The sequence below is a fragment of the Triticum aestivum genome, chromosome 5B (assembly GCF_018294505.1).
Source record: "Triticum aestivum cultivar Chinese Spring chromosome 5B, IWGSC CS RefSeq v2.1, whole genome shotgun sequence".
Taxonomy (NCBI): Eukaryota; Viridiplantae; Streptophyta; class Magnoliopsida; order Poales; family Poaceae; genus Triticum; species Triticum aestivum.
In genome coordinates this window covers 704,770,411-704,786,984 of record NC_057807.1, presented here as the reverse complement: position 1 = coordinate 704,786,984, position 16,574 = coordinate 704,770,411, and the positions used below count along the sequence as shown (strand labels likewise).

The 16,574-nt window shown below is 44.3% G+C and overlaps 1 protein-coding gene across 1 annotated transcript; it reads right to left on the bottom strand.

Moving 5' to 3' along the window:
- Nucleotides 1–1,142: 1,142 nt before the first annotated feature.
- LOC123114401 (uncharacterized) lies at nt 1,143–13,796 on the bottom strand. Its single transcript, XM_044535855.1, has 12 exons — nt 13,424–13,796; nt 12,550–13,333; nt 11,634–11,921; nt 11,336–11,509; nt 9,180–10,146; nt 9,028–9,116; nt 6,232–6,327; nt 4,978–6,132; nt 3,585–4,298; nt 3,292–3,484; nt 2,306–3,172; nt 1,143–1,415 (listed from the first exon to the last, which is right to left on the bottom strand). The coding sequence occupies exons 2-12, from the start codon at nt 13,291–13,293 to the stop codon at nt 1,291–1,293; spliced, it is 5,412 nt and encodes a 1,803-aa protein (XP_044391790.1). The 5' UTR covers nt 13,294–13,333; nt 13,424–13,796; the 3' UTR covers nt 1,143–1,290.
- Nucleotides 13,797–16,574: the final 2,778 nt, after the last annotated feature.

The following is a 16,574-nucleotide window of genomic DNA, read 5'->3' as shown; positions in this document are numbered from 1 at the left end:
TAGAGCGTGAACTCGCGTCACACCTGTACTGCACGATCGTTGCATGATCGCCTCTCCCCACGTCCTGCCGTGGTTGCGCCCGGCTCCCCTATATATGTACTCCTCTCTGTATCCTGGAAACACACTGAACAATCAAACATTTTACAGGAGCAGCCATGGAGTGATGTTGATTCAAAAGTTGCATTGGAGAGGAGAAGCGGCTGCTGGACTGTGATTGGGGAGCCATTGGGGAAGAAACGACAATGGCCGAGAGTGGCGGCGGCTTGGTGGAGGTCGTGAGCAAAAGAACTTTTTTCCCCAAAAACTGAGCCGATAGGATATATTAAAGGACATCGGAGACTGCTTGCTAGCTTGCTGCGAGCACGTTGACAAGATTACCGGCCCAGAAGTAGCTGAAACACTGGTGCTACATGCGGTGGCTCACACCCGCGAGGAAGGCTTTCCAAGGGACGTTTTCCAATCAGATTGTTTATCCATTATCCAGAGAAACAATGCTTCTACCGTTGATCGCTCGCCGGTGAGGCTCGCCAGTGCTGATATCAAGGAGTTGGTGTCATTCTTGTCGTCCATTCGCTTTAGTCATGTAAATCATTTGTCGGTTGTCACAGCACATATTCTAGTTAGATCATCTGAGTCCTTCAATGACTTTGTTTTTCGTAACCCCAGATTGTAACCGGGAGGCACTCTCTTAATAATCCTTGATCAATGAAAGCGCGATATTTCTCAAAAAAAAAGAACTTATGAGATTGACCAGCACGAGAAAGTATCGCATGGAAACTCAGTGGAATCATTGAAACTGATGTCCGATTAGTATCCAGATCAATCAAGTTTTTTTTTTTTTTTTGAGACAAAGATCAATCAAGTTCAGCTCATACGATGAGCTCTGGCCCGAAAGTTCATCTCAACTCCTGCCCCGAGATTTAGAGCTGATTACAGATAGGTAAATCATCTATGTATATTGATTAACCCACAAGCTTATGTACTTCTTCCCTCGATTTAGTCTGCCCAGTAGGTTTGTAGTAGATGTGGGTACAGGTTACTTGATCTAACAGCCAGGGAAGAGACGAGGGGAATGGTGACAGTGGAGCAGAACAAACGGCTGGGTCACACAAATGTCATTTTTCATCAGTTGGGTATCAGAATTCTTGTCAATCCATCCATGTCATATACGTAGAATTAGAAGTCGCATCACAAATTTGTGAAACAAGCATTACATCCGGTTAATCCCAGTTACATGCCGTTACTCGAGGTTTTGTAGCAGAAACAAGGGGTTGCATCACAAATCAGCGATTATAAAATCGATCTGGGCATCAATTGTTCTTGTTTGCAAGCACCACCTTTGACCAAAACCTTGCAAGCAACCTTCTGTTGGAGCTCTTCAGCAATGAGCGCCGTTTTTTGCTTGGTTTGGTCATCTATATAGCAAATGATTCAATCTGTTAGGCATCCATCACTTGGGTAACAAACAATTTTACCACTTGTCTAACTGATTCGTGAATAGATCAAAGTGTAGCAGATTTAGCTGTGCAAACAGAACAAACAACTCTGTCCAGGTTGAGACTCGTGATCTAGTTCATTTCAAATATTCTTCGAAAAAATGCAAGCGTTAAGTGCAATGCCTGAACTGATAGCACCATTAGATTATTCAAGAGGTACATCACTTTGCCAAACGAAAATTGTAAATGACAGAGAAAAATAAGTAATGGGAACCATGAATGGAACTATGCTACAACAAAACTAATGAAGCAAAAGCAGAGACTACTAATGAGCTAGTTCACTTAGTTTGAGACTCATGAGCTAGTTCCTTGCGTGCAGATGTATTCTCTTGAGAATAAATACACATGGCAGCTTTAAAAAAAAACACGGAACACCTTATATTGGATTCAACACCAAAAGTGTGAGCTATCCTAAGTGCCTGGCAGTTACTATTCGTTCATTGTTATGTAGAGTTTAGTTGCAACTGAAATATATGTATTTCTAAGTATCGGTTTTGAATCACATTGTAGGTCTGTTACTGAATTTCATACTGGATAACATGGAAGAACAATGGATCTGCCCATTGTGTGCATGGCGGCAGCTCCAGTTGACAATCTAATCTTTAACACTTATCTTTTTTCTAAAATAGTATGTCAGGGAGTTTTCTGTTTATAAATCTGCACTTGAGACAACAAATTCATTTGTGTCATTTGCACCTGAGATAATGATATTTAAATTATCATTGGTATCTTTGTAATGGTGCTATCTTTGAGATCTCTAATTTTTCAAGCAACCTGTTACACTCGGTGTCAAGGAAATGTGGAAGTACCTGTCTCTTCATCAGAAGATATGCATATCACATCAGGAGCCGCCACGCCATGGGGATCACTGGGCAGCCCAAGACCTTCTGTTAGCCATTCATCCAGTGATGCTGAATCAGAATCTGACTGCGGCGAGCCTGGTGCGGAAGGCCCAACGCCACTACTTGGCAACACATTCGACGCAGCTGAGCAAACGCTAGACGTCATAGTCAAACCTCGCGGTGATGTTAGTGGAAGAACTGGATTTGGAATCGAAGGTACTGGCGACAGCAGGTGTGCTAGCTGCGAACTTGATGCCAGTGGTGGAACCTGCCGAATTTGATGTGAACTTGATGGCCCAAAGGGTGCGGGTATAGTGGGGTGTGAACTTAGGTGCAAGCTTGACAGTGATGGGTTCCCTGGGGGAGCGGCCTGTGGGCATGATTGTCTTATATTTATTGGAGTCACAGGGGTAGACCATGTCCTTGCAGACATGCTCTCCAGCCTAGTTGGAAGCTGCTGCTGATTTGCAGATGCCATCGAATGCACCTGTGGAGGCAAAATGCGCTGAAGATGAGGAGCAGGTGCACGTGCTAGTTCACTCTGTACTCCAAAGCTTCCCGATGGCAGAACTGGCGCGAGACTAAAACTAGTTGATGTTGATCTGGCAATGTTGTTTAGTATGGACGGATGTGGTCTGACCACTTGTGAAGATGGCGATGATGATGGTGATGGTTGATCAACCTGTAACGGGTGGACATGATGTATCAGCACTGGTGGTCGACCAGCTGACGACGACGCAGTTGGTGATGCAGTCGACGCCACCGCTGAAGGCCTCGTGGGAACTTGCTGAGAAGTCTGGGGTGTCTGGTGATTTGGAGGGCTGTGGGCTCTAACTGCAGATCAAAGTAATTGGCATTAGCAATAGAGATTTGGGATGGATGTTTGCAAATCATGTCAGCATATTCATTTAGAGGACATAAAAAAACGATTGTCTATAGTCAATACTCAATACCTTGTTCTCCAGAAGATATGAATTCCTTCTGAAGATTGTCAGCTAGTGACTGGTTGAGGAGAACTTTCTCACATAAATTATTTAGTGTCTTCATTTGCTGAAGATGAGAGGAATCTTGTTCTTGAAGTAAAAAATCATACTTTTGTTTGAGCTTCTCCCTTTCTTGGCTATACTCGGTCCTAAGTTGTGATTGCTGTCCATAAGTGAAAAAATGAGAACAAGATGAATCCCAGAACTAGTGTACGAAATTCACAACCAAGATATACATACATAAGCTAGAAGAAATGGCAAACCTTTAGCTCGTTGGTTTTATTAAGCGAGTCAATGCATAACCGGAATCTGTGCAACTCATTTTTCAGTGGATCATCACCAACTGGTGGATGATTAAACATGCTTGGTGCCAACGGAAAGAGTTGTGCTGAAGAACCCGGTGCAGCGTCGGGTTGATGACTTGATGGTTGACACTGATCAGGGTGAGTTCTTTCAAGCAGAATACTGGACGGTGGAACCGATGGATGCATTGCAGATGGCAAACACTGAGATGATGGTACACGAGAAAGGCTTGCTTGTTCTACATCTCTTTGTGAAAGCTCAGTTGGCGTACTTGGTTGTGCAGACTGAATTATCAGATCTGTCTGGGTATAAACTTCCCTGGATGCTGATGGTTGCGTTTCAGGTTGCAAAGTCTGAGCTGGTGTTATACCAGAACGGTCTACTTGTTCTGCCTCTCTTTGCAGAAGTTGTACTGGTGCTACAATTGGTTGGGCTGACTGCATTACAAGATTGGCCTCAGCTTCAACTTCCTTAGACATTTGCAAGGAAGCCTGGCTGGGCACCAGAGCCACGGTCTGTGGTTCCAAGTAAGGTGGATCTGCATGAGTACCGCCTCCATTGTCGATGTTAACTTCCATTTCTGCAAGGTCAGTCTCTCCCGGTAATGGTTGCGAACCCACACCACTCTGTCGCTCAACATGCTCAGTTCTTCTATGGTCACCACTTGAAGACTCCTGATATATGTTACAGGTACATATGATTAGTATCATAATGGGTACTAATAAAAAAAGGTCACAAGGAATACTAGTGCAACCATAATGTAATGAATCACCATGAATTGGAACATGAAGACCATGTGCTCAGCACTGACTCGAATGGAAAGACAAGTGCTGCATCAACTGTGATGTCCACTATTAGGAAGTGCGTTCAAGTAAATGGGTACACTGTCACAGACGCTCATAGATGAGCCTACCAAACATTTCTTATCCTTTCGCTGTATTACAAAGAACTTAAATAAGTAATCTACAAACCATAAAACATGACAGAGTATGAAAGGCAACATACTACAAACACTTTTCTATGCCTAGTGTACTGTACAGCCCATGATGAGCAAGTACCTATGTTCACATTGCTATGTGGAAAGAGCAAAAAACAACACATCCTAGATAAGCCTACTAAACATCTCCTTTCCTTTTTGCTATGTCCGAAAAATCTACAATCCATAAAACATGACATGAAACTTGAACCAAAGCTTCAATCTGTTATAATAAATTGACTGCAAATTATGTTGGAGGTTTCTGTAAAAAATAAAAATAAAAATCTGACATTCCTGACATGGATAAGCTTATAAAATCAGAATGACAGCACTCCAAAGAACTAGTAAGTACAGGACCTGATTAATCCATGCCCTACCTGATTAATAGAATTATCAATTGCAGGACTAGAAATTAATTGGTGTTGAACAGCCAGAGATGCCCCTCCTCGCGAGTTGATGATATCAGAACTATTGCTGATCATGTTCTCTCTCAAACCAATACCTTCTTCTGATGCTAGCCTTCCTTCAACAGAACCATTTCTCGCTGCTTCTGCATTGATAACATCAGATGGAATCACACTACAAACCAATGTAACTTCCATCGCTGAGGTTTCATGCAAAGACTGCGGACAGTTTGCCAAAGTAGCTGTATCAACACAGGTGTTAAAGTGGCTGAATTCCTCAATAGCAAAGTCTGAATCTGGTAAATAGATATGCTGATCAAAAGTATGATCTAAATGGCCATAATTTGCTTCGTGAAGGAACTTTTCCTTCAACTGCAACTCCTTAGTCCACACCTTTGATTGCTGTAAGTCAAGCTTCTCACGCTGGTACCTCATGTGCTTCAGAAACGCATATAGTAGCATAGTGAACCATTCAACTATTAGGTTTGTTAGCATAGTGAGGCATTCAACTAGTAGCTTTGTTTGACCACCTCTGTTCTCTGGATCAGCTTGAGACCTACGAAGATGTTCCACAACTATTCTGCATGCTTCTCTCAGTTTCACCACTCCCTTGTGCCTGTGCATGTCAAACATTGCCACCTCGTTTGCTTGTTTATCATGGATATTCTTTTCTCTCAAGGAAAAAACCATGTCAACTAAATTAATTCTTGTCTCTGTGATTCTACTAAGAAGTGCGTCCTTTGATAAATCTTGTTTTTCATGAATCTCTGGAACAGATAGCAGTTCCTTCTCTCCTGATACGATAGCCTCAATCACTAAATCATGTGAATCCTCTTGATGTGATTCGTTCCCACCAACAGATGCTGTCTGCTTAGGGATTGGCTTGTCATTTCCATATTTAGTTGAGGTCTCCTGCCGGTATGGTGATATGTCCTTTACTGAAATTGATTGATTGTTCTTGCCTGTTCCGCCTCCTCTACGTGCAAACTTCTTCTTTAGGTTCCTTAGCTTCTTATAAACCAACTCAGTGAAAGTTACACTGCACTCATAGTTCAAGTGTTTTTCAGCAAGGGCCAGTGATTCTTTATGATTAACCTTGTGCCTTGAGAGAGACGCAGCATGCCAGCACTGAAGTAAAGCATGCAAAGAAGGAAAAGATTCAGGAAGAACAGCAACATTTAACATTGAACATGTAGTACAAAAAATTAAAGAAGACTCGTCTCTAACCAGTGCAATGTTGAATGGATGCTTTGGCTCCTGACTGACTTGGTAATTCTTCAAAGCATACTCAAGAAGTTCCTCACATACACATTTAACACTCCCCTGCACAACATGTTACCGTTCTATCAAAGAATCCAATCAGCTAAAATAGCAAAATGATGAGTATATGAAATCATGTGTCTTCAGAAATTTCAACCTCGCTCAAATCGTAGGGTAAATTATTTTTTGATAACTTATTTGCTACACATAATGTATTGCTGTTCAGAATTGCTGCACTCTTCAGTTTAGGCACAATTTATGATTGTTGATCAATTACAAACAACCAAACATTTTACTTCTCTTCGGGATGTATTTGGTTGGTTCTTAATATCTTCCTTGCAGAACTTTCAATACTGCCAATAGGTTTGTACTTCTGACCAAAGGAATATATTAAACACTAAGAGCAACTCTAGCAGAATCGGCAAAACGGCCCAATCGCCATAATAACCAACTGTGCATTCGGGGCCAAAAAAAAGGTGTCTAGCAAAGTCACCATATCACCCTTGGCCTCCAAGATTTTTGGAACATGCTCCAATATGGCATGTGTCAGATGCCCGTACCAGTCCTGCAGCCACTTATCTCACCACAAAACGAGCCAATTAATGGTTGTCGCCTTGTGTCCAACAGCCCGCGCCCATTTCTGCCACATTTTCCCGCCACCCGCCCACCCCGTTTCCTGCCGCTCGTGGATTTAAAAAGGCCAGCACTCGTCCCAGCTCATCTCCCTGCCGCCCACAGCTCCACTTTCTTCTCCACTTCCCTCCTTGTCCTCACCATGCCGCTTCGCCGAAGGCCGGACTGGCCGCCACTCACGGAGGAGACACGGCAGCTGGACAGGAGGACGTCCAGGAGGAGGACGCCCTCATCATGGAGGAGTGCGATCGCCAGGACGAGCTGGAGGGTGTCGCAGGCCGCCCGCTGCTGCAAAGCCCTGCACGGTCGCGTCCAAGATCGACTTCACGGCTGGTTTCCCGCCGCTCCCTCACTGCTAGGGCAGCTTGGGATGCCCACCAGGCCGCCGCCTCTGCCATAGGCGTCAAGGAGGCAGCATCAAAGAGGCCGCGGCGGAGAGGGAATGCGCCTTCTGGGCCAACTTCAAGGTGGCGCAGGCGGTAGTACAGGAGATGGACCCACAGAAGGAGCGCTCCATCTGGGATCATCCCCCCGCTGGCCAAGCCACCCCCAACCTCAACGATGGTGTCTGCCCAAAATGGTGAAGGCACTCATGCCCAATTTTGTGCGGCCAGGGAGCGTGGACGCGTCTGTCCCCTTCCAAGTCCAGCTCTGGCAAGAACCGCGCCGAACCGCCCCGCCGCCACACCTAGTCCTCAACCCGACGCGCCTAATATCTAATATATGTAAGACATTGTCGCTTATCGACATTCCCCTAGATATAGTCACTACAAACATATAAAAGCAACAATTGTCCCCCCCCCCCTCTTTAATTATGTATGAAAATGTCGCCAATCGACGTTTCTCCTCCTATATAAGAACTTTGTATCGCGATCTTATTTGAATTTAGTGTCTGAATCACTCCAATTGAATGTGAGTATTGAATTGACAAAACCAAAAAAAGGGGGGGAAATTGGAGGCTGCATATGCCAAAGTTTGCGCGATGCCTCGGCAGCTCCAAAAAATTGTGGAGCGCCCTCCATATGCGTTTTGGAGGCTGCGGGTATGGCGACTCTGCTAGAGTTGCTCCAACACTCCTAAAATGTGAAATCCAATAGAATGGCATAATGATGTTTCATGCTGCCAAATAAAATCTGAAGTGTACAGAGAGAAGAACTCTACTGATGATATTGGTATCAGTTTGGCATTGCCAGCACCAACAATGGAGATGCTAGCAAGACTCATAATATGGTACTAAAAACAATGTACTTACATTAGGTTAGCTAGTAGTAACTACTAAATATAAATTGGTTGAAGATGACACAACAAGAACTAAAGCAAGCTTTTCAGTTATAAAGAGCTCTCTCAAAAAAATGTTACAAAAATCTGATGTTACGGAGACCCAACTTGGCAAAAAGCTATCATTAGGTATTTGTGACACATTATGTGTGACACAGCGAGAATCTTCCATTATACACAGAAAAAATTATCAAAATCCTACTTGCTAAAAGAACTGACTTGAGAGCTTAAAAATATTAACTACTGGTTGTTGCCTCAAGTATTTTACCAATATTAGTAAATTAAGAAGAGTAAACTGTTTAAGTATAATGGCCGGCCCTTTCTCAGTTCGGACTTTTGGTTGAACTGGATGGTGCATGCAACTAAAAACTCCCTCTGTTTCAAATACTTCACACATTAGCTTTGTCTCAAGTCAAATCTTGTGAAGTTTGACCAAGTTAATAGAAAAAAATATTCAAAAAAAAATACCAACATTCACAATAACAAATCAATATCACTAGATCCATCATGGAATATATTTTTGTATTGTATTTATTTAGTATGGTAGATATTGGTATTCTTTTATATAAATGTGGTCAAATATTACAATGTTTTGACTTAAGACAAAAGCAATATGAGAAGTATTTTGAAACGTACTATGGTATCTGAGCCAAGAGGTGTCAAGCTCAACACCCGGACAACGCAGTATTTATTATTTAATAGAATATCTACGGCCTACATCAATCTGACATTTAAGGCCTGACAGAACCATGACGTGACGGGCACTCCCAAGTCCAAACTGATGAAGAAGGGCGGGCAATATATTTCAACACAAACATCAAGAGAACAATGAAATCGTTACATTCAGCATACCGGTAGTTCAAACAATTCATATAGCTTTGAGAACTCTCGCTTCAATTGGATGTGCAGACTATTTTGTGTGTCCTGAAGATTTTCCACCCCTACAAAATGGAGTCTGTTAGAACAGTTCATTATTGACACCAAAAACAGAGCTGTTAGTATACCTTGTTCCTGCCATGTGTCGTCAACTGATATTTGATGAGAACTAGATGCCGTATTAATTTCAGGCAATATTGAGTCATTGTCTTTGCCAGCTAAAACATTTGCAGATGAATCCAAGATTCCAGCAATTTTTCTATGTTTGGTACTGGCTTCAGCATCATCAGCAGGAATGTTCCCTTCTTCCATGCTTTGTCTCTTTCTACAGCTTCTTTGTGCCGGCCCAGTTATATACTGCCAACGAGGAGACTTCCGACCTAGCAAATTTACCCAGAACTTTGGGAGATCACTATCAGGTGCAGAGATCCCCTCCGTCTCACCTACTAAAACAGTATCTCTAGAATAAAAAGGTCCACTCAGATGAGCTTGTGATATGGCTGCATTGCTCATCTTGGTGCTGGGATCATCTTCAGTGGATAACTTTGATAGGTACTCCAAAAGTACTTTATCCATGAACAGTTTTTCAGCATCAGAATCCTTGCTTAAATATGCATCGTTTTCTAGCCCTTCCAGTCTACTGAAGAGAAATGATGCACCCCAACTAAGCAGAGAATGGCTCAGGATAGGCGTTATATTCTGGACACTGCCATCAAATGTACGATCATGCTTTGCAAGTATAAGAGTCTTTTCCTCCACTGTACAAGATGAATACAAACGAAAAATGGGCACACATTCAGATTGTGACTCTATGCTGATCTTCCGGAGGACTCTCAAGTCATTTGTGGGATTCCAATCACTACAATATATGATGATGACATCAACTGATGATAGTTTAATGCTTGGGACACATGCACGACTATCAATCAAAAAAATAAACCGGCCCTTAGTCGTGTCATTGAACATACTCATTGCAGCCTCTTTCTTTGGTAAACTGAAACCATGCTTCACCCGTTCAAATGACTCAAAACCAAAGTTTTGACGGACAAAATCATCCAAAATGTCACCCATTTGATAGCCAGCCCCGTCATAAAACTGCACATAGAAGAAAGTACCATTATATTGCGCCGATAAGCTTGAGAAACCTTTCCAAAAGATCATGATATTTAATTCTAACAATGATGAATCAGAAACTACCAAACAATGATCTTAATAAGGGATATACCCGTCAGTTATTAAAAAGTACACATGGTGCTCGAAAAGTAACATTTTTACATTTTGAAAAAATGTACCCACATGTTTTTTTAACCGATGCCAAGATGTTAGAATATGTGCTTGCATAATGTTGTTTCTGAAGTGAACCATATGTGCACTGTACACAGAAAAATATAAATTTTAGAACAAGTGCAGATGTGTCAGCTTTCTGCAGGGTCAACCATGCATTCATATAGACACCATTGGGGGGAGAGGGGGTTGTTCAAGTAAGAACACAAGACTGAGAAAGACTCTGACTAAAGGATTGAACATGGACTTCTTTCAGGATGAGCAATGGTCTAATAGGGGCTACTTTGCTAAAAATCTGTGTGTTATATGTTTCCAGATATAAGCCAACAGGCCATAAAGAAGATGCCTAAGAATCTATTTCCCGAGGAACCAGCAGTACAATGGTGCAGCATGTGTTCGATACCATTTCTCTGCCGGTCTGCCCCACTGAATGCCAAGCTTGGTCCAACAATTGACATTAAAGGGGCATCTGAAGAAAAGACGGATGCTGGTTTTCTACTGCCCGTTGCTGCAAAGGACACAAGAGTTACCATTGGAGAGAGTGAAGTGCCGTGCAAGAATTTCTTTGGTGTTTAAACTGTCAAACTAAATCAATGTCTAGAAACTCCATGCTGCGGGATTCTTATGTGCATAACTGTACTAAAGTGAAACATCACCGGTCTTTCTGCAGCTCTTGATTTTGCGACTGAGTGAAGTGATACCCAGATGTTATTACTAATAATTTGACAAAATGTACCAAAGAGCAAAGACAGCTTGAATTTTTTCCTCATATGAGAAGTTAATAACACTTGTGCATAACATTGACAAATAAGCAAGGGAAATCATCACATGCTTCAGTTACCAAAAATAAATAATGCATGCTTTGAGGACGTAATGCTTGCCAACTCTTTAGATACAAGAACTAGTAATGAATCACACATAACAGACATTCCTACATAAATTGGGCCAAAATTAAATAGTGAAAGTAATTATTTGAGGCATGGTACCACAAAACGCTCACCTGGGAGAGGATAAGAACTCTCTTCCTTTTTTCCTTGATTTCTCGGAGCATTTTGTCAAGAAGCAGTAGCTTGCCACTTGCACACACTCCAATATCTACGATATCACTTACTGGGTGGCCCTTGGGAAGTGAGGCTTGCAGCATTTCATCTACTAGATAAGGGTGGTCGCAGCACTGTTGCATGATAAGATCAGTAAAGACAGTTAGCTATGCAAATTGAGTAACATTGCAGTTTCTGTCTAGCTCCCTAGTGTGATAAAAAGGTATCATGCATGCTCAGAATATTTTAACAGCTAACCTTCCGGAGGGATACAAGAATGTTGCGAAGAGCACCAACACTGTCAGCTTTTGGATGTGATTGAAGCGCTGGTGAATTTGAAAGTAGGGTATAACAGTACATTTCTAGTTGCACTCGTGAAAGGCGAGCAGGAACCCAATACTCCACAAATTTTGATGAGTCCGCTTTCCGGGCCATTTCAACATGAAGTGTGAGTTCTGAACAGTTATCAGTTGGCTCTCTAGCATCCATTGCAGGACTGCTTTCAGCCACAATATTTTGTGAGCGCTGATCAGCAGTCATATGTGCCTGTTCAAGAATTGATAGTGTAACCAAGTCCTTTGATACAGATGGTAGGATGATAAGAGAAAGAAAAGCAGCATTGCAAATAAGAAGCCAACATATTGAAGCAACAAGGATGTTGCGCAAAAATCAAGCATTTGCTTAATAGGAATTCAAGTTGCTAAAAGGAAACTATACAGGGTATCCTGTCAGGCGGACACTGCATCTTGCATAGGTTGTAATAAAGTCAGAAGCTCAAGACGTTATATGAGATAATTCAGGTGCAAATAAAAGAACATTTTGATGTATTACTGTAATATGTGTTCAGTTATTTACTTCGATTTTGCTACTCGAGGCTTACAACATATAAAGGATGAAGGAAAATAACAATGATAATTACAGTAATGCTTTGTAATAATGTAAGGTCAAGAGCTGTAATAATTTAAGCCCAAGAGGTGATACGTGATCTATGAGCAACGAAAGAACATATTAATCTATTACCAGAATTTGTTATTTAATTCTACTTTGCTACTCCAGGGTAAAGACCTACAAAGGATGAAGGCAGAGAGGACTGGTACTTACAGCAACACCTTGATTTCACAAAGAGTAGAATCAAAAAACCAACAACTCGAGAATAGAGGATGGTTGAGCAAACCTCTGAAATGGGAGCAGATTTTTCAACATCAGTTTTCGACAGAACTGTCTCCAGTATCACCTCGGGAGCTTCACACCGACCAGAAGTATAGCCTTCAGAAAATTCATTGACGACCTGACTTAAATGTGCCTGGTTATCTTCTTCATGTGCGCCACTTTCTTCATACCTCAAAACAGAGCGATTGTCTTCCACGGTTGGCCTTTTCTGCTGCTTCAATGGCCTGGTACAACTCTCGGAAGCATCATGCGTATTCTTGGTTGAGTTACGTTCGTCAATTTTTCCTTTTACGGTTTTGCCAAGAGCAGCCACTGGACTGGGAGGAACTCCAGTTGAATCATTTGAAGCAGCAGAAGCTGAAATGGTACTTTTCTTTACTCCGCCGGACATTTTTGGGGTACTGGCCTTCCTGGTCGACCCCTTTAGCTTCTTTGCCGATGATTTCGGGGAATCAGGTGTGCTGGGGTTGCTCCTGCCCCTCATAGATGTCTGCGGAACCGGTGTAGCGGCAGAACTGGTGGTGGTCATCACAATGGGATCCTTTCCTGTTGTTTCTCGGCTCAACCTCCTGAGGTTTGGCCTCTGCTCATAGCTTGTTTCACGCGTGGACAAGCTTCTGGACTCCCTTCCACTGGCAGACGAGTTGGGGGTCGTTGCAGACTTGGGGTCTTCCGCATTGGTGGCGGCGCCGGCTTTGGTGTCCCCTGCTCCCTCATTGTTCGCCCCTACTGACCGGGTATTGGCCATCCGCTTCAGTAGAAATCAATCAACGCATTGGGCAGGGCAGCTAGAATAACGCCATCAGAAGCAAAGGGCGGTCAGAAATTTGGCAACCGACAGCGGCAAGAACATCACAAAAGTTGGATTTTTTTTTTACCTCACAGTCGAATTGGTACGGAGTGGTTCGCCGTGGTCGAGCCGGCGGGCACAGGGAGGCTGAGCGAAAGAGGAGAGACGGCGCAGGCGGTGCCGGGGTAGAGCTCCTGCGGCGGCCCGTCGTCTTGGTCGAGCTCCTGCGGCGGCCGGCCGGTCACTGTGGTCGAGGTAGATGGGCGCGGCCGGGGAGCGGAGGAGAGGAAGCCGGCGCGACGGAGGTGGATGAAGGGGTGGAGGCGGCCGACGCCGGTCTTGCGGCGGCGCGCTGGCGGCGACCTGGGAGCGCGCCGGCGGCCAGCTGCTGGACGGCGGAGGAGAACCCTAGAAATGGGGAATGTTGCGGCGGTCGGGAAATGGGGAACCGGTTGGATTTTTACAGTGAAAAATGTGCGTAATTTGTCTCATCATAATTCTGAAGTTTTTTTCATAAGGAAACCATGTTTATATTTCACTAGGCACGTGCCACGGGAGCCAATTTTTTTATAACACGAATCGAGAAATAAGAACCGGGGGTGAATCCCTGGCTTCTCAGAGCTCAGGCACTCTAGGTCGTCGGATCAAAATGCTTGATGCAATTTGGGCCGTCCGATCGAGTCGCTGTAGAGTCTTGGTCGTCGGATCGAACCCGTGCTCCTATAGCAATGAATAGTTTCACCCCGTGTAAGTATCTCGTGCCATCGCCTGTAATTAGTGTGCCCCACCAAGGGCATTTTAATCATTTCTCACATAGACATATAAAAAAGTAGCAGCACCGTGGTGACTGAAAACCTAGCCGCTTCTCGCCCACCCGCCTAGCCGCCACCGCCGTCCCCGCGTCCTTCTCGTGCGCCTCATTGGTGGTCGTCGCGCTCATGTCCTCCTCTCCTCCCCGTTTCTCTCCACCACCACGGCGTCGCCTCCTCCTCCCCTTCACTTCTCTTCTCTGGCCCCCAGCGCATGGTCGCCGCCACTTGTCTCTTCATCTCTCGCGTCCATCCCGGCGGTGCCGGTTACTTGCAGGTAATGGGCGGCGGCCACGGCGCTCGATTTGATGCAGCGCCATAGACTAGTCCCTGTAGGAGAGAGAAAGGATGAGAGGGAGAGAGAGAAGGAAGGATATGAGATGGAGGTTCGTCGGCTGCCGGGAGAGGGGGTCAATCGCCGGCGTTGCGTCGGCCTACGCCGACGCTGCCTTCCCTTGCAGTGGTGTCCCCTGCTCCCTCATTGTTCGCCCCTCCTGACTGGGTATTGGCCATCCGCTTCAGTAGAATCAGTCAACGCATTCAAGAGGGCACCTAAAATAACGCAATCAGAAGCAAAGGGGGGTCGGAAATTTGGCAACCCAGAGGTACGGGGGCATATAGTACTGTACATCACAAAAGTTGGGTTTTTTTACCTCATAGTCGAACTGCTAGGGAGTCGCTCGTCGTGGTCGAGCCGGCGAGCACAGGGAGGCGGAGCGAAAGAATAGAGACGGCGAAGGTGGTGCTTGGGCAGAGATCCTGCGGCGGCCCGTCATCTTGGTCGAGCTCCTGCGACGACCGGCCGGTCACTTGGTCGAGGTAGATGGGGGCGGACGGGGAGCGAAGGAGAGGAAGTCGGCACGACGAAGGTGGATGAAGGGGTGGATGCGGCCGACGCCGGTCTTGCGGCGGCCCACCGGCGGAGATGTGGGAGCGCGCCGGCGGCCAACTGATGGACGACAGACGAGAACCCTAGGAATGGGGAATGCCGCGGGGTCGGGGAGTGAGGAACCAATTGTTTTTTTTTACGGTTTGCGTAATTTGGAGTATAAGGAAACCACATGTTTATATTCCACGGGAGCCAATTTTTTGCAACACAAATAAAAGAGCATACATGGGAAATCTTGATGCAAATGAAATAACCAAAAGAAGGTTATGTAAGGCATAAGATTTCAGAACATTAGAGTGAAAATCTAATTATCTACTCCAATTTAAGGCATCAATGCAAATAGATTAAATCCAATTAAACATCCGCGACTAATCACATATTGTTTTTACAGATTTAAGATTTTGTTAACTCTCTCCCTCGGCTCCCTCTCTCTCTCTCTCACTCCATGTGCAACTAAGGCCAGACATGCAGCCTCTAATTCCGTCACATGAGTGTTGGCAAAACCTGATCATACCCCGGGCCGAACAGGGTTTCGGGTCGGGCTTGACAATGCCCGAAGTGAAAATCCCAAGCCCGGGCTCAGCCCGAAGCCCAAAAACATGTGAGTTCTCAAGCCCACCCCTAATGCAGTTTGCCATTCTATGCACGTGTAAACTCCGCTCGAAGCTGAAAGCCCGGCCCGAAAAGGTGAGAAATTGAAGCCTGAGCTCGTCCTAAGAGGCAAGCCCGACCGGCCTGGGCTTTTCGGGCAAGGTAGTCGGGCTGGGCTGCCCATGAACAGTTTTAGGTGTTGCCATATATCAGCTTCTCAACCCAGTTGAGTGAGTTCTTTACACGGTTGACCATAATAGCAAATGAACTGAAAAGTTCCTATAAATTGGGGATTGTTTCTCCAATCAGGAATTTCGCAATTGTCTACATAGATAGGTCATGTTTTCTGCCAATTTGGTGCCAAGAGAATGAACAACAAATATATAATACATATGCAAGTTATAAGTTTCAAATGAGGCATACAAATTGTTGCATTGGTGAGGTGTCACTTATGATGATCTATGAACTTGGATCCAGTAGTCTAGTCTAATGTGTCGGGCATCCCTTGGGAGTTAAGGGAAGGTGGAGACAGCAGCAACCATGAGGAGTAAGCCAGATGTTCTTGATAGTGTCAAAGGGCGGTGCAACCACCGATTGAAACAGAAACAGGGAATGCTATAACATTTTTTTTCCTATAACATGCTCACATCTACTATGATCCAATACCATGTACATTTATGTTGAATTGAAGTGAGTAAAATTACAACCAACTTGCATGTATTAGTTGTAATCTAGAAATATTCTTGATGATAGTGTCGGTTTTGGGTAGATATAAATGGCCATGAACACTAGTACAGTACACAATGAGCTAAAATATAGCAATACTTGCACATTATCGAATTTCTTGTAGATTGCTGCATACCTGCACAAGAAGCAATTGGGATGTAAGGCCGAATGATGCATGTTTGATATCTACACTACACAGGAACTCAGATGGACAAAACCCCACC